The sequence below is a fragment of the Pongo abelii genome, chromosome 15 (assembly GCF_028885655.2).
Source record: "Pongo abelii isolate AG06213 chromosome 15, NHGRI_mPonAbe1-v2.0_pri, whole genome shotgun sequence".
Taxonomy (NCBI): domain Eukaryota; kingdom Metazoa; phylum Chordata; class Mammalia; order Primates; family Hominidae; genus Pongo; species Pongo abelii.
The window spans coordinates 96,362,040-96,388,649 of NC_072000.2; the positions used below are offsets into that span (position 1 = coordinate 96,362,040).

Below are 26,610 nucleotides of genomic sequence, written 5' to 3' on the forward strand. Positions count from 1 at the left end.
TTTATGACAGAAGACTACATTTGATTTAATATCAGTATTGTAGTGGGGGAAAAAACGAAAAGAAAAAAACCTACTTTGTTTTTTAAGTTCTTCGATTTGTTCTTCTTTTACATCTAACTGTTCTGTAAGTCTTGATGCTGAATCCAATGCAGCATTTGCTTCATCCAAACGTTCCTGAGAAAGAAAACTTCATTAAAAAAAAGTATGCAAAAATTATTTCACAAACTATAAGGCTGAGAGACATCTTAGAGTCAACTTCTACATTTCAGCTGGTGAAGCTGCACCTCTATGACCTTGGGCAAATGTATCCAACCAATAAGTATCAAAGGCAGAACTCACATTCTTTTCAATACAATACTGCCTCATTTAGAGGAACTAAACAAAAAGAGCAGATGCCACTGAAAGACAACATGACAGAAAAAAAAAAAAGTAATAACATAAACTACAAAAAAACAAAGATACAGAAAGTCCAGAAATATAGCAACAAATGTTCTCTTTTTAATTTTTGAAAGTCTAATACAGTGATGCTTGATTATGACTTTGTTACTTTAAATTTTATTTCCCTGACCACTACTAGTGAATTTGAGTATTACTTTTCATGTTTACAGGGCAAGCTGGATCTGTCCTTCTGTGAAAACCTCTTTGCATACATTGCCCAAGATTCTACTGAGTTGTATTTCTCCTGTCCATCTGTAAGAGCACCTTGTATAGTAGATACGAAGCTTTTTCACCTGTGCTAAGCAAATATCATTACCATATCTGCCATTTTTCTACTGACTCTATAATATCTTTTGTCATGTAAACATTTTAAATACTGTATAGTCAAACATGTTCTACTTTGCTTTTACAGCTTCTTAGTTTTAGTGTTGGTTAGGATCCTCCTTGCCCTTAGAATGTAAATGTAGTCTTCCAGATTTTATTACAAGATATTTTGTAATATATCTAAATCTTTAACACAGTGTTTCTTAATGGGAGTGGCTTTGGCATTCCTTGCCCAATAAATGCCATCTATCCCCAGATAATCAGCACCACTCCCAGTTGAGAATCCCTGCTTTAATACAATTAGACTTTACTTTTGTTTATGATGTAAGATGGGGGTCTGTTTTTTTTTTTTCTTTCTTCCTTATGGACAGCTGGTTTTATCAACATCATTAATTAGATAAGCTATCCTTTTTCTCATTAGATTAATTTAGATTTTAGTTTCAAATTCTCAAGTATATCCTGGGCTCTATTTCTGGATTCTCCTTAATCCACTAATCTAGTCAATATTGTATCGATTTATGGCTCTATTATGACATCTAGTAGGCAGGTCTCTCCTCACTGCATTATTTCTCATAAATTTCTCATAGTATTCTCCCATGTAAATTTAAAGTCAAGTTTTGCCATCTTCAATCAGTGTGATAGCCTTTTTACTGTGTCATCCTGGATAGGCCACAGTCCCCAGTTATTCAATCAAACATAATCTAGATGTTGCTGTGAAGGTATTCTGAAAATGTAATCAAAGTCCTTAATCAGTTGAATTTAAGAAAGGCACATTATTCTGGATAATTTGGGTGGGCCCAATTGAACCAGTTTTAAAGTTCTTAAAAGCCAGGGTTTAGGCTTCCCCCTAAAAAAGAAGAAATTCCTTCTTTGGACCGCAGCTTCCGCCTGTGCCTATGGAGTTCCATCCTGCTTGTGACTTTCCTTTCCTGGCTGCCTGTGGACAACAGCTTTGGCCCATGCCTGCTGAGTTCCAGCCTGCCTTTGATGTGGGCTTCCCATCTTGACTGCCAACCCTACAAATTTCAGACTTGCTTAGCCAGCCACTACAATCTTGTAGCCAATTCCTTGTAATAAATTGCATGTGTGTATCCATATATATCACATATATAAATTTGACACATATACATACACACCCTACTGATTCTGCTTTTAGGGGTTGAACCCTGATTGATATATAGAGGGACTGAAATTAAAAATTTTAAATAAAATATTTACTATTCAAAAATCCACAAAACTAAATTTAGTGTGAAGGAAATTTAAACTTTCAAATGATTTTTTTTTTTAACCCCACACCATTTGTACTTATGAAGTTATTAAAGCTTAAATCTACACTTGGATTTTTTCCAAAATCAGCATTTAGATTTTGTTATTCTTTCTACCAGTCGTTTGGTTTTTACTTCATTAATTACAGCTTTTATTTTTATTAATTCTCTCAATTTCTTCTCATTTATTTCATTCTTCTTTTAAATGTATATTACATTTTAAATTTTAAAAAATAAAACTAGTTTTAAAAGAAGATTTGGCTGGGTGCTGTGATACATGCCTATAGTCCCAGCTAGTCAAAAGGCTGAGGCAGGAGGATTGCTTGAGTCCAGAAATGCAAGGCTGTAGTGCACTATTATGATCACACTGGTGAAGAGCCACTGCATTCCAGCCCAGGAAACATAGCAAGATTTCATCTCTAATTAAAATAAGAAAAAAATGCCAGGCATAGAGGCTCACGCCTGTAATTCCAACACTTTGTGAGGCCAAGACAGGAGGATTGTTTGAGCCCAAGAGTTTGAGACCAGCCTGGACAACAAAGCAAGACTGTCTCTAAGAAAAAAGAGAAGAAGATCTGGACTTCCATTCTAGCAGTTCCACAGACTGTATACTCTGGATCCACTAGAAATTACTAAGAGTATTAGATAAAATACATCTTTTTAAATGTATTAATGAGCTGACAAGAAAGTAAGTATAAATGGTCAATAAACATATTAAAAGATGCTTCACCTCATTGGTAATTAGGGAAGTGCAAATTAAAACCACTTCCTTCTGCTATGGCTTGAATGTATACCCACAAGTTCATTTGCTGAAAACCTGATTCACAGTGTGGCAGTATCGGGAGGTGGGGCCTGATGGGAGGTGTTTGGTTCATGGGGGCACCACCCTCATGAATAGATTAATGTCCTTACTGTGGGAGTGGGTTCATAATCAAGGGAGTAGGTTCCTTACAAGAGGAGGAGTTTGGCCCCCTCTTGCTCTCTCATCTTACCCTCTCTTTGCCATGGGATGATGTAGCAAGGAGGTTCACCAGTTTCTGGCACCTTAATCTTGGATTTCCCAGCTTCCAGAACCCATGAGCTACTAAGTTTCTGTTCGTTATAAATAAACCAGTCTGTGGTATTCTATCGTATCACCACAAAATGGACTAAGACACTTCCTACCCATCAGATTGTCAAAAACTTTGAAAGTCTGATAATGTGAAGTGTTGACAAGGATGTAGAACAAGAAGTCATGTGCCTGCTAGTAGGAGTAAATTAGCACAACCACTTCAGAAAACAATTAATCATCTAATAAAGCTGAAGTTGACCATATATGTCCTATAACTCAGCAATTCCAATCAAGATATACATCTAAAAAAACTCTTGTATGTTTAGAAGATATCTGAAATACCTGTTATTAATAAAATGGGTAAATTATATATTAATGCAATGCATACAGAAATGAAAATAATGAATCACCTACATACAGTAACACACAGTAATATGACTGAATCTCATAAACACTATGGTAAGTTTTTTAAAAAAGCAAGTCTCAGCCGGGTGCAGTGGCTCACGCCTGTAATCCCAGCACTTTGGGAGGCTGATATGGATGGATCACCTGAAGTCAGGAGTTCAAGAACAGCCTGGCCAACATGGTGAAACCCTGTCTCTACTAAAAATACAAAAATTAGCCAGGCGTGATGGTGGGTGCCTGTAATCCCAGCTACTTGGGAGGCTGAGGCAGGAGAATCACTTGAACCCAGGGCAAAGGTTGTAGTGAGCTGAGATCATGCCCTTGCACTCCAGCCTGAGCAAAGAGTGAAACACCGTCTCAAAAAAAAAAAAAAAAAAAAAAAGCAAGTCTCAGAAAAATTACTGAATTTACATATAGTTCAAATTCCATTTACATAGACTTCAAAAATATGCAAAACCAAACAATGGATTGTCTGGAGCTTCAAACCTATGTGATAAGAACCATAAAGAAAACAAGCAGAAAAAGAAAAAAGAAAACCAAACAAAATAAGGAGGTAATAAACCTAACATTTTGGAATAGTGGTTGCCTAAGAGGTGGAAGATGAGAATGGGATGTGAAGGGGTGCATAAGGAACTTCAAAGGATGAAGTTTTATTTCTTACACTGGGTGGTGACGGTGTGGGTATTTGCTGCATTGTTAGCCTTATATTTTACACATATTATCTAAATTGTTTTGCAGCCATTTAATACTTAATTAAAATGTTAAAACTTTATTAGGAAGTATATCTTCACTTACTTGGGACATTAATGTTCCTGAAGAACAGCATAATTACCTCCATTAATGTCAGGTAAATGAATTTTATCATTTTCTACCAGTTATTGACAGTCTATTTATGACATAGAAAAGCTTCTCCTAGGCCGGGCATGGTGGGTAATCCCAGCACTTTGGGAGGCCAAGGCGGGCGGATCACGAGGTCAGGAGATCGAGACTATCCTGGCTAACACGGTGAAACCTCGTCTCTACTAAAAACACAAAAAATTAGCCAGGTGTGGTGGCGGGCGCCTGTAGTCCCAGCTACTCGGAAGGCTGAGGCAGGAGAATGGCGTGAACCTGGGAGGGGGAGTTTGCAGGGAGCTGAGATAGCGCCACTGCACTCCAGCATGGGTGACAGAGCGAGACTCCGTCTCAAAAAAAAAAAAAGAAAAGTTTCTCCTAAATCTATCTAAAAGCACGTTGTTTTGGTGTCCTATCTCTTCATAGGGGTTCATTTTTATTTATTCCTTATATATAATTTTTGTATGTATGAAATATAGCATGTAATAGAAAAATATTTTAAAGGATGATGTTATTATACAAAAGAAAAAGATTTAATGGGATAATATATATTGTTTTAAACCACGTGAAATGAGTGCTCACAGAGGTACAAATTTAAAATTTTGTTGAAAAAAGAAAATTACATGCCAGGCGCAGTGGCTCTCGCCTGTAATCCCAGCACTTTGGGAGGCTGAGGTGGATGGATCACCTGAGGTCAGGAGTTTGAGACCAGCCTGACCAACGTGGTGAAACCTCATCTCTATTAAAAATACAAAATTAGCTGGGTATGGTGGTGCGTGCCTGTAATCCCAGCTACTTGGGAGGCTGAGGCAGGAGAATTGCTTGAACCCGGAAGGCAGAGGTTGTGGTGGGCCAAGATCACGCCATTGCACTCCAGCCTGGGTAACAAGAGCGAAACTCGGTTTCAAAAAAAAAAAAAAAAAAAAAAGAGAGAGAGAGAAAATTATAAAGTTAAAATTATAGATTAATTTGGGTGTTTTTCTCCCCGAAGACTTCTAAAATACCTCTACGTGCCAAAAAATTTAAATGTCCTATCATCTTACATTTGCTGTGTCTACTCTAAACTATGACACCTTAGGGAAATCCTGGGTATCTTGTTCACTGTCAGCCTACAGCAGAGGGCTGGATTCAGGGTAGAAAATTTACTAAATGAACAGTTTAGGAGATTATTTCCAAGACAAAGACTCTACAAGTAACTGTTCCATGAATAATAAAACCTACAAGAGAAAACTATTTTGTCCTACCTGTAATGATATCACTTTTCCTTCCAGATTTTCTGCCTTTTTCTTCCATTCAGCTATAAGCTGTTTTTGCTTTTCGAGTTCAGCAGAATACATAGCTTTTTCCTCTAAAGAGAAAAGAAAGTTAACATTAGTATTTTGCAATCGTGTGATAAATTAGAATGTTAAGCCATTTTAAATTTTAATAATCCAACGAAAACAGTTCAAATGTCTCAAACAGAAAATAATATATGCCTTAGTGATAATGTTAAGTGGTACTAAAGTAATAAGATCACTTTCCTCCGCCTAAACACTTCTCCATCTTGTCTATCTTGCAGATTCTTCTCTCCTTTCATAACTCTTCTCAAATATTTCCTCTTTGGCAACACTTTCTCTACAGTCTCAGTTCCACACTGCTTTGTAAACATACCCACTCTAATAATTACATTATACTGTAAAGTAGACCTCAAATTTTTTTTTTTTTGAGACAGAGTCTCACTCTATCACCCAGGCTGGAGTGCAGTGGTGTCATCTCGGCTCACTCACTGCAACCTCCTCCTCCAGGGTTCAAGCCGAGTAGCTGGGATTACAGGCATCTTCCACCACACCTGGCTAATTTGTGTATTTTTAGTAGAGACGGGGTTTCACCACATTGGCCAGGCTGGTCTTGAACCCCTGACCTCAGGTGATCTGCCCACCTTGGCCTCCCAAAGTGCTGGGATTATAGGCATGAGCCACCGTGCCTGGCAAGAATTCTTATATCTAAAATTTAAGATTTCAACCCTGAAGGGACATTTAAAGTTTTGCTTAACATAAAACTACAAGTCCTTGTTACTTCCTCATTCTCATATCCCCTAATCACCTCCCACAACTAGCAGTTTATTTACTGTCAATAATTACTGAATGCATGAATAAACAAATGGATGGATGAATGATCTAAAGTGAGTAAATGTAAGGATAGGAAGTAGAATGTGAAAAGGTATATTTGGTTCTCAGGGTAGAACTGCTCTGGTTACTATTATTGTGTCTCCAAAAAAGCATCTTCCATATGGACTAGAAAATGTAGTTACCTCAAAGCATAGATGAATAGCTATGAACATGTGAATCACCATTTCAAAGAACAGTAATTAATGATGATTATCTGAAGTAGGTTCAACCCCCAGCCCTTATCTTAAAACCTAACTATTCTTTTTATGTGCGTATCTCTCTTTCTTTGTATGCTCCTCTTTACTACTTGATCATCTTTCTTTGTATTCTCCTCTTTATTACTTGATCATCTTTCCTTGTATTTCCTCAACTCTCATCTCTCACTGGTAATAAGATATTAAAACAAATTTTTAATAATTACTAAATAAAGTTTATTTTCTCATCTTAATTGTAAAAGGAGTCCAAATTAACTTTTTGATGGCTACTCACCCTTCCCCTCTACCAGTGGGTAACCTTTCAGAGATTTCCCCATGCCTCATCTAAAATAGCTCTCAAATTAGGCAAAATTACCAATAACTACAATTTTTCTTCATTGAAAGAGTGACCGTAGAGCTTACCTTGTTGGAAATGCTCTAGTACCATCTGCAGGTTGGCCAGTGACAGAGCATACTGCTTTACTTGTTCCTGAGAGACAGAAAGCTGCAGCACAGTTTCATCCCTTTGCTTGGAAACTACATTCAACTGTTCTTGCAACGACTCTACCTGCACACTGGCTTGATGGCTTCAAACAAAAAGAATAAAAGTCAAACTGCTTCTATCTATTTAGATACTTTAAGAAGAAGAAGCCACCTTTCCTACGTCTTATTACTTTATTTTGTTTTATTTCTTTTTTTTTTTGAGACAGAGTCTCGCTCTGTCACCCAGGCTGGAGTGCAGCGGTGCAATCACAGCTCACCGCAACCTCCGCCTCCCAGGTTCAAGCGATTCTCCTGCCTCAGCCTCCTGAGCAGCTGGGGTTACAGGTGCCCACCACCATGCCCTGCTGATTTTTGTATTCTTAGTAAAGATGGGGTTTTACCATGTTGGCCAGGCTGGTCTCAAACTCCTGACCTCAGGCAATCCACCCACCTCGGCCTACCAAAGTGCTGGGATTACAGGCATGAGCCACCGCCCCTGGCCTCTTATTGCTTTAAATTCAAGTTAGATTTCAAAGTATTTAGATACTTTAGTAAGATGAAACATCCTACATTTTATATTATGGAAAAATATACATAAAATTTACCATTTTAACCGGTTTTAAGTGTACAGTTCAGCGGCACTAAGTACATTCACACTGTTGTACAACCACCACCACCATCCATCTCCAGAACTTTTCTCACCTTCTCAAACTGAAACTCCATACCCATTAAATAGTAACTCCCCTTTCCCTTGAAAACTACCATCCTACTATCTATCTCTGTTAATGTGATCTTTCCTACACTTTACTGCATTAAATTCAAGTTAAATTTCAAAGAAACTTGAAGAGTTCTTCTGGTACTTGTTGCCCTGCTTTTGTAAATTCAATCACTCTTCCTGTGAAAGTGACTTTGAACAAATGGCAGTCCTTTTAAAGACTAAGAATTAAGTTAAATAAGAAAAGTCAGCAAAATAAAAATGTAGGCCAGGTAAGGCGGCTCTCACATGTAATCCCAGCCCTTTGGGAGGCCAAGGCAAAAGGACTGTTTGAGCCCAGGAGTTTGAGGCTGCACAGAACTATGATCACACCACTGTACTCTAGCCTGGGCGACAGAGTGAGATCCTGTCTCTAAAAAATACAAATAAAAGAAAAAGGTACAAATGAATAGCCTGCAATTTTTGTGCTTCCAGGCTAAAACTCTAAGATGTAATTTATCATAAAATGTTTTGTAAGGAACCCTGGAAGTCATTTTGTCCAGCTCCCAATTTAATACAAAATGGATCCTATGACACTCCCTTGCCTTTGACCCCCTTGCATTCACGGTGAACTCACAACTTTCCAAAGGCTATCCCACTGATGAACTGCTCTGAATATTAGTTATCTTTTACTATCATCTTTCTTTCTGCCTATATTAAACACAATAACCTCTATCTCTGACTCCAGAGATTCCTAAGAGGTAGCTATAGATATAGCACCTATCTAGGCTTATGTCACTGGTGTACTTCCTTAATGTATAATGATTACATTCAAAATACTGCAATAGTCTCCCAGGGGTTTTAATTTCCGGTTAAATTCTTATTCAAGAGCAGCCCATTAAAGCTCATTAGGATCAACTCATTTTGAAGAGACTTTACCCATTAGCACCCTCTTGTGGAAAGAGCATAAATTGGTAATCAGAAGATCTAAATTCAGCTCCCAAATATCTCTGGACCTTGTTCAACTTTGCTGGTTAGCAATCACTCAATGGGTGACTGTAGGAATGAAATGAACTATGATGGCACTCAAAAAGTTAATAAATACCAGGTGTTACTATTGTTAAGTAAGGGCTCACACCACCATAATCCGGTTTGTAGATCTGAGGTACTCATACAACAAGTATTTACTGAATAGCTGTTAAACTCTGTGTAATATATGCTATGTGATAGGTAGAAAACGAATGGGCCCATTCCTACCTCCCAGTGACTTTACATTTCACTGGGTAGGAGACAGTATAGGACACGTCGACAATTACCTGTACCCTAAATTAAAATATAAGTGCCCTCAAACTATAAGACTCAAACTAAGTATTATGCAAGTTCAAAGGAAAAACATCACACCAGGAAGGTTTGTTTTTGGATATGACAAGTGGGGTGCTAAATAAAGCACCCTTTAGGAAGAAAATGGAATTGAAGAATAGGCAAGATTCATAGAACAACTTGCTGGGGATCAGGTTCACTCTTCAGGCAGAAGAAGGCGTATGAAAAGAAAAAGCAGAAGAAAAAGAAATAGGAAAACAGTGGCTCTGAGAAAGTGAGTAATACAGTTTGGCTGGATGTAGCTGATAACATGAAATAAGGCTAAGGTGGTAGGAGCCTGGGACCATCCTTGAGTCAAGACCAGTTTTTGAAAAAAGGAGTAAAAAGATCACAGCTCTATGTAAGGAAGGTTATTCTGGAAGTTATTATGAAAAATAAATGAAAAGTGCAGAGACTAGAAACTATTTTAATTAACAGAAAATAAGGGCTTGAAAAGTGCAAAAAAAGAGAATACAGAATGTTACAGCATTTCTGCCAAAGTGAAACATACAGCCAAATGATCACTCATTGTTTTAATCCCCGTTTTAAACAAGTTTTCCAGCTGAGTCTGAAGGTATAATAACATACTCTGCAAAGGTGGGGTAGGGGTTAATTCACAGGAATATTGTCTCTACTGGCCTATAATTTATTTGCAGACAGATAGAAACGATTATCTCATTTTATCTCCCTTTGTGTCATAAATAGTAAAAAGATAAATAAAAAGATGCATATACAACTAATAGGAATATAAATGGACACCATTTTTTGTGAAATAATTTGGCAATATAATCTCAGAAGTTTTAAAATGCTTCTTGATCTAGAAGTTCCATTTCTCAAAACTTACCCTAAGGATATAATCTGTCATCAACACAAAAATACATGTCTTGGGATATCACGTCAACACTCAGTGATTTTGAAAAGTTAAAACACATAATAAACGACTGCGTTAATCATGGCAAATCCAAATAATGGCATATTATGTAGCCATAAAATATTGCAAACAGACATGGCTTAACATGTACTGACATGCATATTATTGATAGAAACAGGTTACAAAACAGTATGAATATTATAATCTCAGTTTTGCTTTAAAAAGGGTATATAATATGTACACACAGACATAAAAGTATAAAAAGGCACACAAAAAGATTATCTCTGGGCATGTGGGGCTCTGTGTGATTTGTGTGATTTTCCTAAATGTGAAAAATATAACCTTTTTATAACTAAAAAAAAAACAAGAAAAAAATTTTATTGAGAGAAATAAAAATCTAAAATATATAAACAGGGACCTGGTCACTCAAGAGTGCTAATAAACCCAGTTAATTCTTCATACTGACCTTGGTCTCTACTTTGCTACTTCCTTTACTCTCTTCCTGCTAACATCCACACCCTGTTCGACTTAAGATCATTTGATGAAAAATAAAACCACATAAATAGTTATTTGGGAGTTGGACAGAGCCATTTAAAATCAGTCAGAATTTCAAACTATACTCCTAAAATGGTAAGAGGCAGTGATCTAGGGTGATGGACAAGACACAGAGAGTTTGAATGCCAGATCTACTTAAGACTCACAGACTCAAGTGTGAAACCCCCACACACACTCTGTGTGCCTACCTTGGGCAGGTTATTAAATCTCTTTACCTTCAGTTTCTCCATCCATAAAATACAGATAACGAATTTTGCAAGGATGAGCTAACATACAAAAAATACTTATTGAGTCTGATATTTAAGAAGTGTTCAGTTAAAGTTAATGCAAAAAAATGAAAAAATTACCTTGCATTTTCCATTGCATTAGAGGATGAAACTAGCTTTTCCTCCAATACTGTGACTTTCTTTCTCAGTTTAGCCTCTCTATCTTCTGCAGCCAAAGCTTCACGCGTATAAGAATCTTCTGATTCTAAAAGGTGATTACGCAATCTCTCTAGCTCTTGGTTTGACCGAAATTCTTTGTCACGTAAACGTTGAACCTAGGTAGAGGACATTATTTTTCTTTTACAAAATGCTCCCTTTCTGCTGCTACAAACCATTTTGTTATCAAATCTTTTTCCTATTATTGAAGATATTAATTGTATACCAATTTCTCATACTGCAAAATGTATTTATGCTAGGAAAAAATTATCTTGAAATCATCTTGAATATGTATCTGGAAGCTTTACTTCCCAAAATCTTATTCCCTGTGGCTATAATGGAAAATGGAATTATAAAATTCATTCTGTATGAAGTACTCTTTGTGACAGGCCACTTTTTCAGCAAATCTCATTTTTCTCATACTTTATGGGTGGGCAATTTTTCTTATATCCAAGATATGCCATGGTTTTCACTTTTGAAGACTGAAATAAAATGCACCATGGGAGATTAAAATTTTACTACCACACAGCAGAGGAAGAGTAAGAAAAATCACCTAAGAGAGAAATTCATTTTCATTGATCACCTTTCCAGTTCTCTTAATAGTTATTAAACTTATGGTTTGATTCAGAATTCTTTTAAAGTGAAAGTATACCTCATTCTGTAGGGCAGTATTTTCCATTTGTTTTTGTTTCAGGGCCAACATGACTTGGTCTCTCTCCTGTTGAAACACAACTGTCTTCTCCTGCATTGATTTAACTGCATTTAAAAGCTGATTTAACTCTCCAGTCTTGCCCTTTTGGAAAGAAAAAATTTTAGCTTTAAAAAAAACACACACACATATTTTAAAAGAGACATTTTCTTCACTCAATTATTAATTCATTTAATTTTTAAATTGGGCAGCCTCTCAATTTACTCTTCGAGTAGGCTCAGAGAGACTCCTAATTAATTTAAAAATGTAATTAACTATGTCAAAGTCATGAAAAACCAAAAAAGTCAGAGAATCTGTCACAGTCTAGAGGAGCCTATGGAGCCATGACATCTAAATACAATGAATATAATGCGGTATCCTGAATGACATCCTGGTACAGGAAAAGGACATTTAGTAAACATCAAGGAATTCGAGTCAAGTATGAACTTTAGTTAACAGTAACACTTCAATATTGGTTCATTAGCTGTGGCAAATACCTCATAACAATGTAAGATGTTAACAAGGAAAACTCAGTATGAGGTCTATGAGACCTATCTTTGCAAATTTTCTATAAATTTAAAACTATTCTAAAAGAATAAGTTTATTAGAAATGTTTTAAAAGGAACCCAAAGGACAAAAATGTCTTCAAATTTACCCTATACAACAAAGTATTCAGAACCCCCAAATCAACAAAAAGTGTACGTGTGTGCACACGTGTGTGTGTGCTGTCCATTCATAAAGCTTCCACAATTGTTATTAGAGAAAGTAACTTCACTGCAAAAGTAGGGCCACGCGTTTCAGACAATAGCTGAAATCCTAAAAAGCACAAAAACGTGTCAGGCTGCTTTACAGCCACTTTCTTTCTTTGTTTTTTTTTTTTTTTTTTTTTTGAGGTGGAGTCTTGCTCTGTTGCCCAGGCTAGAGTGCAGTGGTGTGATTTCGGCTCACTGCAACCTCCGCGTCCTGGGTTCAAGCAATTCTCGTGCCTCAGCCTTCCGAGTAGCTGGGATTACAGGCATGCACCACCACGTCTGGCTAATTTTTGTATTTTTAGTAAAGACAGGGTTACACCATGTTGGCCAGGCTGGTCTTGAACTCCTGTCCTCAGAGGATCCACCCACCTCAGCCTCCCAAAGTGCTGGGATTACATGCGTGAGCCACCACGCCCGGTCTACAGCTGTTTCTTTTCTCCATTTTAAATATGCATATCATATGAACCTATTTACAGTTTAGTATATTTTTAGTTTTCATGTAAACTTTCCATTTCTTTAAGAATATATACTATATCCCCCAGGATAAATCATTATAACCAAAATATAAAACAATCTGTTCCTTTAATATTAACACTTCTGGATAGGGAGGCCAATATTTTCCAAATAGTTTTTCGGTTAATTTTTTTTTTCACATTACAAAGAAAGAGCAAATGCTTGAGAAATTAAATAGATTTGAGTATCTCCTGTTGAGAATATCCTTTTCTCCCTAAAAAAACATGTTACTCATTATATTCAAGATATAATCTAAAGGTACTTTTAAATTATATAGAGAGTATTGGAAGAAATTAGTTTACACTAATTACCCTCAAGTAATACAATAGTTAAGTACTACTTAGCTAACTTAGGGAAGCTTCCTAAAAGTGAGGAGAGCCTTAATAATATCTGCACACTTTAGATCTGTAAATGTCAATGAAATAGAACTAAATTGTACAAAACGCTAAAACTCCAAAATATCTATAAATGACAGAAGACATCATTGTACTTTATTCCTCTGTTTTACTCTTATAACCTTAAGAAGCTAGAGCCAATTTGGGCTAGTGAACAATAGGAAGCTCTAGCCTCTAGGACTCTCTTCACATCATAGACCAGTACCATTAAAGCTACGAAGTTATCTCAGAAGAACACCTTAACATTGATAATCAGTGTGCCTACTTCATCAGATGACAAAGGAAAAAATGAAGTTTTCACAACTTTAATCCAAGACTCTAAGAGGGAACCTAACTGGCAAATGAAGTTGACTCACTTTGTATCTTATGCCTGGCAGCATGTAATGCTCAAGAAGCACTAGTTGAATATTTTATTGTTTTGCCTATCGTCTCTTTTCAAAATTTCTGCTACTAAAAGCATAGAAATCACAGTAAAAAGGCACTACCAAACAAACCCTACACAGCACCCTATACACTACCAAACAAGCCCCACACTATACTATCATATAGTACAGTATAGTATATAGTGTAACAGGAAATCCTCAATAATTCTTACTAAAATGAATTGCATATAAAAATTTAAATATTATCAAAAGCTACTGGCACTATCCATATAACTGCTATGAACTCCTGTTTTATAGCTGAATAAACCAATAAGGTCAAAACATACCCAAAATCACATCAGTGACAGAACTGGGATTAGAATATTTACTGAGCCTACTATGAGAAAAGTATTACTCATGGCTAATACTTTTCAAATTCCAGGCTGTGACTAATCAATTCATAAAAATCAATTTAATGAGTCATTCAGCACATTTTCTTATTAGTTTTTTTTAATTTCTAACCCAAATCACTGTACCTGAATAGCACATTCTTTTCTTTTTTTTTTCTTTTTCTTTTTTATTGAGACAGTCTTGTTCTGTCATCCAGGCAGGAGTGTAATGGCATGATCTTGGCTCACTGCAACCTCTGCCTCCTGGGTTCAAATGATTCTCCTGCCTCAGCCTCCTGAGTAGCTAGGATTACAGGCACCCACCACCATGCCCGGCTAATTTTTTGTATTTTTTTTAGTAGAGACAGGGTTTCACTATGTTGGTCAGGCTGGTCTCAAACTCCTGACCTCAGGTGATCCACCCACCTTGGCCTCCCAAACTGCTGAGATTACAGGCGTGAGCCACCGCACCCAGCCAGCACATTCTTTTTCAAACAGAGTATCACATGTAATAAGAGCAATTTCTGGTTCCTGAAACTTTTCAGTTACACACACACACACACACATTCTTACTGTGTCACAATATGAAATATATTTCTTACTGCAGATGGTTAAAGATGTATGTGTATTTTACAGTGCTTTCCTTATATATAAGAATCTCTAAAATGTTAACAGCTACTGAAATATACCTAAAATTTGATTAAATTGAAGTGACTTCAAAATTCTCTCATGAGACACTTCTGTTTTCTAAAGAAAAATATTAAGTACCACTTAGCAATCTGTAAAAAATTAATGTACTACCAAAAGTATTTGGAAATATCTAACAATTTGAGGGAGAACTTCCAGATGTCTCTGAGGAAAATTTACTTAGAATGAATCACACCTTGAAATGAATATTTCTAAATGAACAAATGCACAGTCCTCTTCAAAGACAATATAAATGAAATAACATTAAAAAAGGTCTCCTCCACCCCCAACTTCCTTCTACAATACTCCATCCAGAACATACCTGTTCCTTCTCTTTCAATAGCTGTTCAAAAGCAAGAGCCTTCTCCTTCATTGAGTGGCACTCAAACTCTTTTTCTCGCAGCATCATAGAAAACTTCATGTTAGTCTCCTGTAACGCTTGATATTCTGTTTCCTTTCCCCTGGATGTTTCCACTATTTTTTCATTTTCTCCTTTTAGTTTGCCAATGTCCATCTCTAGAATTAATATTCTCTCCTTCAGGTTTGTTACTGCCTGCCTCAAAAGTTCATTTTCATTTACTTTGTTAGTGAAATTTTCATTGGAAGAAAGTAGTTGATCACTTTTGGCTTTGATTAAGAGGTCTTTTTCCTTAAGTAACTTTTGCAAAACATCTTGTTTCTCCTTTAGCTGCTTGATTTCTGAATCGGTTTGTTCATGTTCTTTTCTTTCTAGCTCTGAGGTGGCAGCAATCGAATCAGACAATCTGTGATTATTTTCCTGGAGAGTTCTAATCGTTGCATCTTTTTCCTGTAGTGATTTTCTTAGCTCTTCTAACTCTTGCTGAAGCAATTCAGAAGATTCAGTTGATACATCAGACTTACTTGCTCTAAGAGACTCTGCAGACTGGGGAATAAGCAATGATGCAGAAGACAGCTGGGGTGAAATAATATCAAGTTTTCCTAAAAGAAGATCCTTGGTATTGCAAAGCTGCCCAATGCTGTGCTGAACTTGTGCTAATTCCTGCCCAAAATTTTTGAGTTTGGTTTCATTCTGCTCATAACTTTGGATCAGGCCAGTATAGTCCACTTGTAATTTAGAATTATTATCACTGTCAACCAAAACCTGTGCCTGAAGTTGGTGAAGCTCTTCCTGAAGCTGGGCTGACTCGTGTTGCATATTTTGTACCGTGGTCATCACCTGCTGCTTCCACTCTTCCATTTTCTTTACTTGCTGTTTTAACTTGTCACGTTCCTGTAGAAGCTCCTCAAATTGATTACTATTAACACCTCCAGCCTCATTACCAGTGCTGGATGTTTGTAAAACTGCCAATAAAGTCTGACATTTCTGACTTAGTGCATCTATTTCAATGTCTTTTTCTCGAATGATACGTGATAAATTCTGAATAGTTTCTCTAAACATATCTTGGCCACTACTTTCAAATCTAGTGGACAATTTTTTATTTTCATCTTGCAGTTTGATGAGAGCTGCTTCCTTGGCAGCAACAATATCCATCATTTTATGATATTCTGTTTTTAGATGGCTATTTTCCCTAGTCTTCTCATTCAAAACAGCGAATACCTTTTCTCTTTCCATAGCATAAGCCTGCAGTTGCTGTTGAAGGTAAACAACATCTTGAGTATAGGAAGTTGAAGAAATTCTAGCATGAAGAGCTTGTATCTCCAAATCTTTCTGCTGAATAATCTGAGTTAGTTTACCAACTTCATCTTTGGACAACTGATCAATCTGTTTAGTTAAAGATATATTCTTTTCATTTAGAAGTTTAATCTCCAGTTCTCGCTCTTTTATTCCTTTCACTAATCTTTCCGTTTCAGCTTTAGATAAATCATGCTTTTCACTTCCATTTTCTATATTAAGGCTCTGAACTTTTGTTTCTTGAAAAATATCAGAGTTATCTGTTTGAATGTCCTGTCTTTCTTCATGCAACTGGGTTTTGATTTGTTCAATTGTTTTTTGCAAACTCTTAATTTCCTCATCCTTCTCTAAAAAGAGCTGGGTGTGTGTGGCGTTCATTTGCTCATGCTGGTACCTAAACTCATCCATTTCCTTCTTTTGCTCTTGTAAAGACTGAAGTAGTTGCATCTTACTCTGGTTTTGATCTTCAATTATCTTTTGATGATGTTTAATTTCCTCTTCAAGATGTTCCTTGATCGTGTTCAGTTGAGATACCTCAGATGCTAGTTCAGTAACACTATCAAGGGTTTTAGGGTCAGCCACAGGTGCGGTTCGACTCTGCTGTTCCCTGAGTCTTTCTAATTCTTCTTGCAGATGATTATTTTCTTCTTTCATGGATCCAAGACTTCGGTCCTTTTCCTCTATGGTCTGTCTTAAAATTTCATTTTTTCTTAAGGCCTGAGAATATTTATCCAATTCCTCCTGCAGCTTTGAACTTCTTTCTTTAAGCTTTTCAATAAAAATTTCTTTCTCGTTTATAAGTTGTGTCAACTGCTTCTGCTCTTCTAAACTAGATGACAAAACGTCCTTAGTTTCTTTATGGTCAGTATCCATTTGTTCAATATTCTTTTTGAGTTCTGCTATTTCCATGTCTTTCTTTTGATGGAGTTTAATTAAATGCTCATGTTCCAGCTGTAAGGCAGAGGTATTCAAATTACGTGCATTTGACAGTTCTTCAATGGTTTTCTCATATTTGTTTGCTTCTTCCAACAGCCTCTTTTTAGCCCAACACAATTCTGCTTCTATCTCTCCTTTTTCCATTTTTAGAGTCTCCACAATAGTGTTTTTTTCCAGAGAAAGCTGATTGTTACCAGCAAGAGATTCTTCTAACTGATGCCTCACATCTTCACATGCTAAAACTAACTTTTCATTTTCCATTTTGACATCAAAAGCAACTTTCTTTAAATTTTCATTGAGCTGTTCTAATTCTGAAAGATTTTGCTTTAAGTTTCTAACTTCAGCTTCTCTTTCTTTAAGTAAGGTATCCTTAAAATTACTATTAGAGTCTTGATTTAGAGACTGCGTTAACTCATTCCTTATTCTAGAAAGCTCCTCCTCATTTTGTCTAATATGCTCCTTAAGTTCTAAATTCTCCTTCTGGATGCTTACATTACTTTCTTGTGATTTATTTAGCTGATCTACTAAATTTTCTACTTTGTCCTCAAGTTTCTGCTTGGTTAAATGTAAATCATTTAGGGCCACTTCACTTTGAATTAGCTTTTCTTTCTGTACATCTAACTCTTTAGTAATGTCCATTTTATCATCTTCAAGTTGATGAACTCTATTTTTTTCATCATTTAGATCTTGTTTCAGTTTACTGATGATGCTATCTCCTTCATTTTGTTGTTTTGATAGCTGATCTTTTATCAAAATCATGTGCTGAAAGAAAAATTTGCATGGTGACTTTACAACATGTTCTCATTTTAGTACTTAAAGAAAATTTTATAAAATCTCATACGTAATAGAGAATAATCCTCAAATATTTCTAATCCTTCTTAAAAACAGTGTTTTTCTATCAAAACACCCACTACAAAATTACTTATTACTATTTTACAGCAAATCCATCTTGTCTTTTTTTTTGAGACGGAGTTTCGCTCTTGTTGCCCAGGCTGGAGTGCAATGGCGCAATCTCGGCTCACCGCAACCCCCACCTCCGCCTCTTGAACCTCCGAGGTTCAAGCAATTCTCCTGCCTCAACCTCCCGAGTAGCTGGGATTACAGGCATGCGCCACCACACCCAGCTAATTTTGTATTTTTAGTAGAGACGGGGTTTCTCCGTGTTGGTCAGGCTGGTCTCAAACTTCCGACCTCGGGCGATCTGCCCGCCTCGGCCTCTCAAAGTGTTGGGATTACAGGCATGAGCCACTGTGTCCGACCCCATCTTGTCATTTTTTAAAGCATTTTAGGGATAAGAATTTAAAACCAAAGATGGTAAATAGTATTTTTTTTTTTTTTTTTTGAGACAGAGTCGCTCTGTTGCCCAGGCTGGAGTGCAGTGGCATGATCTCAGCTCACTGCAACCTCTGCCTCCTGGGTTCAAGCAATTCTCTGCCTCAGCCTCCCGAGTAGCTGGGATTACAGGCACCTGCCACCACGGCCAGCTAATTTTTTGTATTTGTAGTAGAGACGGGGTTTCACCATCTTGACCAGGCTGGTCTTGAACTCCTGACCTCGTGATCCATCCGTCTCCACCTCCCAAAGTGCTAGGATGACAGGCATGAGCCACCGCGCCTGGCATGTTGTTTATTTTTAACTCTACACTAGAGTAAGAGTCAACGAACTATAGCCATTGGCCAACTCAGGGATGCTGCCTGTTTTGTAAGTACAATTTTATTGAAACATGGTCACACTCATTTGTTGATATCGCAACAACAGAGTTGAGTAGACTGAGACTATATGGCCTACAAGGCCAACGATATTTACTATTTAGCACTTTACCAAAAAGGTCTGTCAATCTCTATGAATTAAAATATTAATTAAATCACACCCATCATTTCTGTGTTTAGTCTACTTAGTAGAATGTGCTGCCTCACTGTATTTAATACAGCGTTACCTTTGTAGCTTCTTGATTCTGTCTGTCCAGTTCTTCTATCTCAGCTATCAGTGTTTCCTTTTCACTAATACTCTCATTGAGTTCTTGTTCCTTTGCCTCCAAATTAAGTCTTAAGTCATGTAATTCTGAATTTAAACTTATGTCTCTTGTAGCAGTACTTTTAATTACTTCATATTCATTGTTCAATTTTAAAAGCGACATCTGAAGTTCTTCCTGAAATGATAAAAGGAAAAAAGCAGCACATACTTTCAATTAGAGACACCAAAAGATTAAAAACATACATAGAAGCAAAACTTGGGAATCTATTTTAAGTGCTCTATATTGGAAATAGTATTGAACAATACCTCAATAATTGTATGTAAAATTCAACAAACCACATTCTTCATTCATGTGCAATTTTACTTGTAGCTTCAAGCAAAACATTTCTATAACCCTAGACAGATGCAACGACTGTAAGTTTGTCCTCTAGCACCAAGTTCTTCTTTATAAAAAACGTTCCCATTTGAGAGCCTCTCCTATCCTGCTCCACTGTGGCTACCCTTTATCCATCCCCTGGCCCCACCTACCATACATACATACTTTCCAAAATGTCCCCAAGTCTTTCTGCCTTCCTCACTTCCATTCTCTAACATCCAGTCATCAACAGCCTCAGACTACATAAAAATATAAAAAATCAACACTCCTTCACCCAAACGTTTAGCCTCTCTAATTAGAAAATAAAAGGTTTCTTTTCTCTTACTAAAGGAATTTCCCTTATTACTTTTGCTTCTGTCAGAACATGGAACTTTTTCTTGACCCAAGAAATAATCCTCCTTCCTTCCTTTACCTTCTAACCGGACTAGGTTCCCCTCTGTCACACCTGACATTCCTAAAGATAGTATATATACATTTTATAGTCTACTACCTGGTATTTAATGCTTTCTCCAAAATCTCAGAAGTGGGACAGTTCTCTATGCTTCAACATTATTTCAGTCTCTAGTTATGATGTTTGTAATAAACTATATATTAAAGCCTTCTTTCATTGACAGATTTTTAAAAATCAAACCCATATGGAATCTACTTTAAATAAGAGTCTTGAACCAGTCATGATGGCATTTATCTATAGTCCCAGGAGGCTACTTATGTGGCTGAGGCAGAAGGACTACTTGAGCCAAGGAGTTCAAGGCTGTAGTACACTATGATCATGCCGTGATCAGCCACAGCACTCTAGCCTGGGCAATACAGCAAGACTCTCTCTCTCTAAAAAATAAAATTTAAAAAAATAAGAATCTCAAATTCCTTCAAATAAACAGCTTAATATAAACCTCATAAAAGAAACTCAACATTGTTATGGAGAGTTGGTTGAAATAACAGAGATCCAATAAAAGCTATACTAGAGTATCTGTATCACAATTCTTATTTCCTTCTAATTCAAAAATTTATTCTAACTACAGCTGAAAGATGGAAACAGCATTATCTTAAGTCTTTCTAAAGTTATCTGTTCAAATTAGGAGAACCACAAACATTTTCTTTAGGTAGATCTTAAAAGCACACACAGCCTCATAGGTACTTTTTAAAAAAATTATTTAGTGTTTTTTTGTAGATATGGTGTCTCACTATGTTGCCCAGGCTGGTCTGGAACTCCTGGCCTTGAGCAATCACCCCACCTTGGCCTCCCAAAGTGCTGAGATTACAGCGTGAGCCACCACACTCGGCCCTCATAGGCACTTTCGGCATTCTTAATCAGTAAGCAGACACAACTCAAGGAAGAGCTACAATGGACTACTTAACATCAAAAGAAAGGAGAAACAGCTATCAGGACGAGCTACAGAAACCAAACACATCATGAAAAGGTTACAGGCCCTGCCAGGTTAAGTGCAGAGAGTTCTGCAAACTACAAACTAGTGGGTCAGTCAGGTAAAGAGCAGAATATAATGGGAGCAAAAACAGGAAAGATAAAATATATATAATATAGTAATTTTTAAAACAACTGGGAGATACTGCTGGCACACAGTGGGTAGAAAGAGTGGCAGCAAGAATCCCACAATACACGGTGTAGTGCCCACAACTAAGAATTTTCCTGCTTAAATGCCAATAGCAGTCCCTTTGAGAAACACTGCATATATACTAATGTGGAAAGATGTTGGAAATATGGTATGTAAAAAGGGTATTTATAATATGCTGACATTTGTATTTTTTAAAGCTACTCATATATACAATCATACATGCATAGACATAGTCCAGAAAGAAACACTAGAAATTGGTAACAGAGACTGCCTCTGGGAAAGAGGTCAAGCCACAGAGGTACGAAAGATACTCTACTTGTACTGTCCGAAGGTTTTCAGTATGTATGTTTTCTGAACACATATATCAGAAAATATGCATCACTTTTGAAAATTAAGAATTTAATTAAGACACTGGTCTTTAACTTAATAATACTAGCTTACAACTCTCCTATATTTAAGCAACTACCTTAGCCAAGAAATTTACCCCAAGTGGTTCAAACATAAAAATACTTCTAAATACCTTTCCCTTTCAGAATCTTATTCCTTCCTTGCTATGAATACATACAATAAAGCCTTTCTTTCTACCACTGAAACTGTTGCTCTGTACCCCTATAAAGACCTTCTTTCGCTGGGCGTGGTGTCTGTAATCCCAACACTTTGGGAGGCCGAGGTGGGCAGATCACCTGAGGTCGGGAGTTTGAGACCACCCTGACCAAAATGGAGAAACCCCATCTCTACTAAAAATACAAAATTAGCTGGGTGTGGTGGCTGGCGCCTGTAAGCCCAGCTACTCAGGAGATTGAGGCAGGAGAATCGCTTGAACCCGGAAGGCAGAGGTTGCGGCGACCCGAGATTGCGCCACTGCACTCCAGCCTGGGCAACAAGAGCGAAACTCCAACTCATTAAAAAAAAAAAACAGAACTTCTTTCTACCACTGAAACTGTTGCTCTGCATGCCTCACCACTAAGAAAGTACTGTCCACCAAAATGGACACATTCTGAAGCACATAAGCAGCATATACAGTTATTATAGTATGCCACTCCAGACCTCCTGACCTACCTGTGTATGTTCCTGCTGTCAGGACATCATCAGAAACCAAAACAGGACCTCCGCCTATCTTTTCTGCTTGACTCTGTGTGCCTACTAGCTTATTTCTAAATACGAACTCAAGCCAGCCACTTAATACTCTGAACTTTGCTCAGGTACTTCCACCTAGCCTGACAAGCATCAATGAGATCAGCTTTATTCTAAGGACTTGAGCTCAATTACTCAACATTCCATTTGGATATCAACTGGCCCTTGGCTGTGACCTGTTACACACACCATTTTAATTCTGCCCCCATTTTTACAGCACCCACCTTTTCTTGACTCAGTAATGACTTCTCTTTTTCTAAAACTTCGATATGCATTTTAAGTTTCAGATTGTCTTCAGCAAGACTGTTATCCTACAAAAATGTTAAAGCAGTGTTTTCAGGTAACAAGAAATTTCCAGTTTATAAAAAAGCAGGCAATCTATACAACTGTGTGTTTCTATTCAGTATTTCTTTAATGATATGTAATAATTATAAGAATGCAATACTTGGCCGGACACGGTGGCTCATGCCTGTTAATCCCAGCACTTTGGGAGGCCGAGGCAGGCGGATCACGAGGTAAGGAGATCAAGACCATCCTGGCTAACACAGTGAAACCCCATCTCTACTAAAAATAGAAAAAATTAGCCGGGCGCGGTGGCATGCTCCTGTTGTCCCAGCTACTCGGGAGGCTGAGGCAGGAGAATCGCTTGAACCCGGGAGGTGGAGGTTGCGGAGAGCTGAGATTGCGACTCCAGCCTGGGTGACAGAGCAAGACTCCGTCTCAAAAAAAAAAAAAAGAATGCAACACTTATAAGAGTGTCTAAAATGAATGAAACCAGTCATGCATTTTCGACACTCTTACAGAAGACTTCCTTATTATGCTTGGAAAAATATAAAAATATATTTACAAAATAACTTCTAATTATTAGAAAAAGAAACAACTCTTTGAATCTCTTAAGGAAAATTAAAACTCATTTCTCACTTGGTATAGGATCTGCTTCCACTGTCTCTATGCACATAACATTTGTCAAAATTAATTTACCTGGTTTAAACTACTCAATCTCATTATTTCATTTTCAGCATCTGTAAAAACAGCAAATGAACTTGACATTAAAATTATTTAGAGTAACTTATTATCTTCAATATTAAACTCAGAAATGAAACCCAATTAAAACAAAGTGTATATAAGCACCACTGGCAAGCAGTGACAGTTCTGAGTGAAACATATATTTGTATTCCTGTTTTGTCATATCAAATAAATCATAATGTAAATGCCAGCTAAAAACCACGTTAAAATCCAAGTCTATGGATAAGTATAAGAAAAAACTGAAATTGTATTGTGGATAAGTCATAAGTTATTGCCTTGATAAAAATGCTAATGACAACCAGGTTTCAAAATGAATTGATTCATTTGAGAAGCAGGAAATAGTACATGGTTTAAGATTGGAGGAAAACAATTTAAAAGTAATATTTTATTATGTATATTTATACCACCACAATACCATAATCTCTCAATTAGCTAATGTGATTTAGATATGAATGCTGAGAAAAAGATCATTCAATCTGGTATTATAGATAGATCCATAAAAAGAAGAGGTACACAAAAAAACACAGCTGAAATCATTGATTCAACATTTACTCAGGAAATATTTAGCATTTACTATGAGGCCAGGTGCTAGACAAAAAGCTGGAAAAATTTAGCCCTTGCTCTCAAAGAGCTTACAATTCAGAGAGGAAGAAAAACTAGTATGCACAGGATTATAACATAGTATGACAGGGCAAGCACGAGGTGCTATGAGAACAAACAGGGTAAACACCTAATCCAGACTAGGAGGAGCAAATGGGGCCAAGAAATGGCAGTGCTAGGTACTTCTCAGTGGGGGTTAATACCTGCACTGAATTGGTATACTGAGAGTCGGCTAAAAGAGCCATAGAGACCCTCCACACAGAGAAAGCAGAAAATGCAAGGGTAACAGAGTGAAGAGGCAACATTGCTTGTTTAAGGAGCTATAGAAAATTCAATGTGGTTCAAGTTCAGAATGTCAGGAGCATGGGAATAGTTGAAACTGAAGAGGTGGGCAGGAACTAGATCGTGAGAGACATTATCATGTCTAACTGAGAAATTTAAACATCATCCCGGAGTTCACAGGGAGCTATAAAGTACTAAAAGCAGGGGAGTAACCTGCTTTGCATTTCTGACAAATTATTCTGGCTGCAGAATGAAAAAAATAGATTGAAGGAATCGTGGAAAACAGAGAATTTTAAAAGCTAACTCTTCAGCTGGGGGCGGTGGCTCATGCCTGTAATCCCAGCACTTTGGGTGGCCGAGGTGGGCAGATCACGAGGTCAAGAGATCGAGATCATCCTGGCCAACATGGTGAAACCCTGTCTCTACTAAAAATACAAAAATTAGTTGGGTGTGGTGGCACATGCTTGTAGTCCCAGCTACTTGGGAGGCTGAGGCAGGAGCATCACTTGAACCCCAGAGGTGGAGGTTGCAGTGAACCGAGATCATGCCACTGCACTCCAGTCTGAGCTACAGAGCGAGACTCTGTCTCAAAAAAAGAAAAAAAAAGCTAACTCTTCAACATTTACTATTGGCTAGACACCATCCTAAAGAGCGGCAGAAAGTAACTCATATAATCCTCATTACTAAAACTACAAGGAAGACACCATTATTATCCCAACCCTATAGAAGAAATAACCAACGCATAGAGATGTTAACCTGTCCAAGGTCAGCTAATTAGTGATAGAGTTCGATTGCAACCCAGTCATGTCCTTAACCACTGTGCTATTCTGCTCCATTCAGAGAGCTGCCATAGTTAACATAGGCAAAAAGCAATTATGACTGGCTGAAGTAATTCTGTGTCAATGGAAATAGAAAAAAGAGGAAGGACTAAGGCAGTGGGTTTGTTTTTTAAGCAAATAAACTCATCTGGATCACCCAATATGATAAGTAAGTAAATGTATTATTCTTAGGTAAGTAAATTTATTTTTTAAATAAGTAAACTTATTTTTTAAAACATAAGTACAATTACTTTAAAATTTATTTTATTTACTGGTGTTTGGCCTATTTCATTTAGTACTAATTTTTTGTAACACAGAATACTGGTATAGTAACTAAATATCATCATGAGCATAGAAAATGGTGGAAGACCTATGGCTCTAAGCACTCAGGGCTTTGCTTGGATATAGGAGATCATTTCAAACAGCTAACGACTTTGAAGAAGAAAGGCTGTATTCCCTAACTGGAGGATGTAGGCTGTGATGAGTTACAGAAAGTATAGCAATACCTAATCCTTTTTAACAGGATATTCCTATTTGCAATCTATTAACTCTTACACTGAATCCAAACCACACAATGCTACCCAAATGATACACAGTCATTTCCAGGAATATGCCATTTACACTAAGTATTCAGTTAGTGAAGCATCTGTCTCTAAAAACAACTACTATGCAATGAAACAGCAATCTGAAATAAGTTCCAAAGACTGTATACCAGACAGTGCTTGTTGTAGTCTGAACACTTCTTCCACTGATGCACTCTGGGCAAGAATTCTTTCCTTTTCTGTCATAGTATCACTTTGCTTCACAGCAGAAGGCTGCAATTTACTACATTCCAATTTCAAGTTTTCACATTCTTCCATTATTTGTCTCTTTTCCACATTTAGCTGTTCTTGTTCTCTCCTCAAAATATCTCTGTCATTTTCTGCAGAAGATAACTTTTTATTTATATCTTTTATTTTATCCTCAAGTTCTTCCATTTTTTTGGTAGACTCCACTTTTTCTGTTTGTAGAACTTGAATAGTTTTTTGCATCTCATAGATTTTAGAGAGATCAGTTTCTATAACTCCAGAGCCACCTAGAACATAAACACAAAACAAGGACATCAAATGTCAAGTACCAAGAAATAAACGGTTTGCTATATACAACTAAGAGATATAAGACAGTTCAGAATTTGGAAAGCTTGAAAGTTAAATTACTATAATAAACTAAGTGTTTTAAAATAAATAAGTTGGGGGAAAACATTTGAATCAACTACATAAAGGCCTATGTATCTTAGTTTGAAAGAAAGTGATAATATCTCTAATCATTTATTACCAAAGTATCATCACCAAAAAATGCAAAGAAATCTATAAATTATAACTATTTACCACAAAGGTAAAAAGGACATTTCCATTTTCACAGAATTTTTTTT

At 36.9% G+C, this 26,610-nt stretch overlaps 1 protein-coding gene across 5 annotated transcripts in view; it reads right to left on the minus strand.

Annotated features, from left to right (window-relative positions):
- TRIP11 (thyroid hormone receptor interactor 11) overlaps positions 1 to 26,610 on the minus strand; it is a 71,697-nt gene that overhangs the window by 20,230 nt on the left and 24,857 nt on the right. For all 5 annotated transcript variants that reach the window (XM_024231352.3, XM_024231353.3, XM_063715705.1 and 2 more), the window contains 10 exons: positions 25,912 to 26,274; positions 23,455 to 23,495; positions 22,698 to 22,784; positions 19,355 to 19,567; positions 15,151 to 18,180; positions 11,695 to 11,835; positions 10,968 to 11,161; positions 7,082 to 7,245; positions 5,562 to 5,665; positions 75 to 174 (listed from right to left, as the gene is read on the minus strand). In XM_024231352.3, the coding sequence (XP_024087120.3) occupies positions 75 to 174; positions 5,562 to 5,665; positions 7,082 to 7,245; positions 10,968 to 11,161; positions 11,695 to 11,835; positions 15,151 to 18,180; positions 19,355 to 19,567; positions 22,698 to 22,784; positions 23,455 to 23,495; positions 25,912 to 26,274 (4,437 nt within the window). The remainder of the gene's footprint in view (positions 1 to 74; positions 175 to 5,561; positions 5,666 to 7,081; positions 7,246 to 10,967; positions 11,162 to 11,694; positions 11,836 to 15,150; positions 18,181 to 19,354; positions 19,568 to 22,697; positions 22,785 to 23,454; positions 23,496 to 25,911; positions 26,275 to 26,610) is intronic.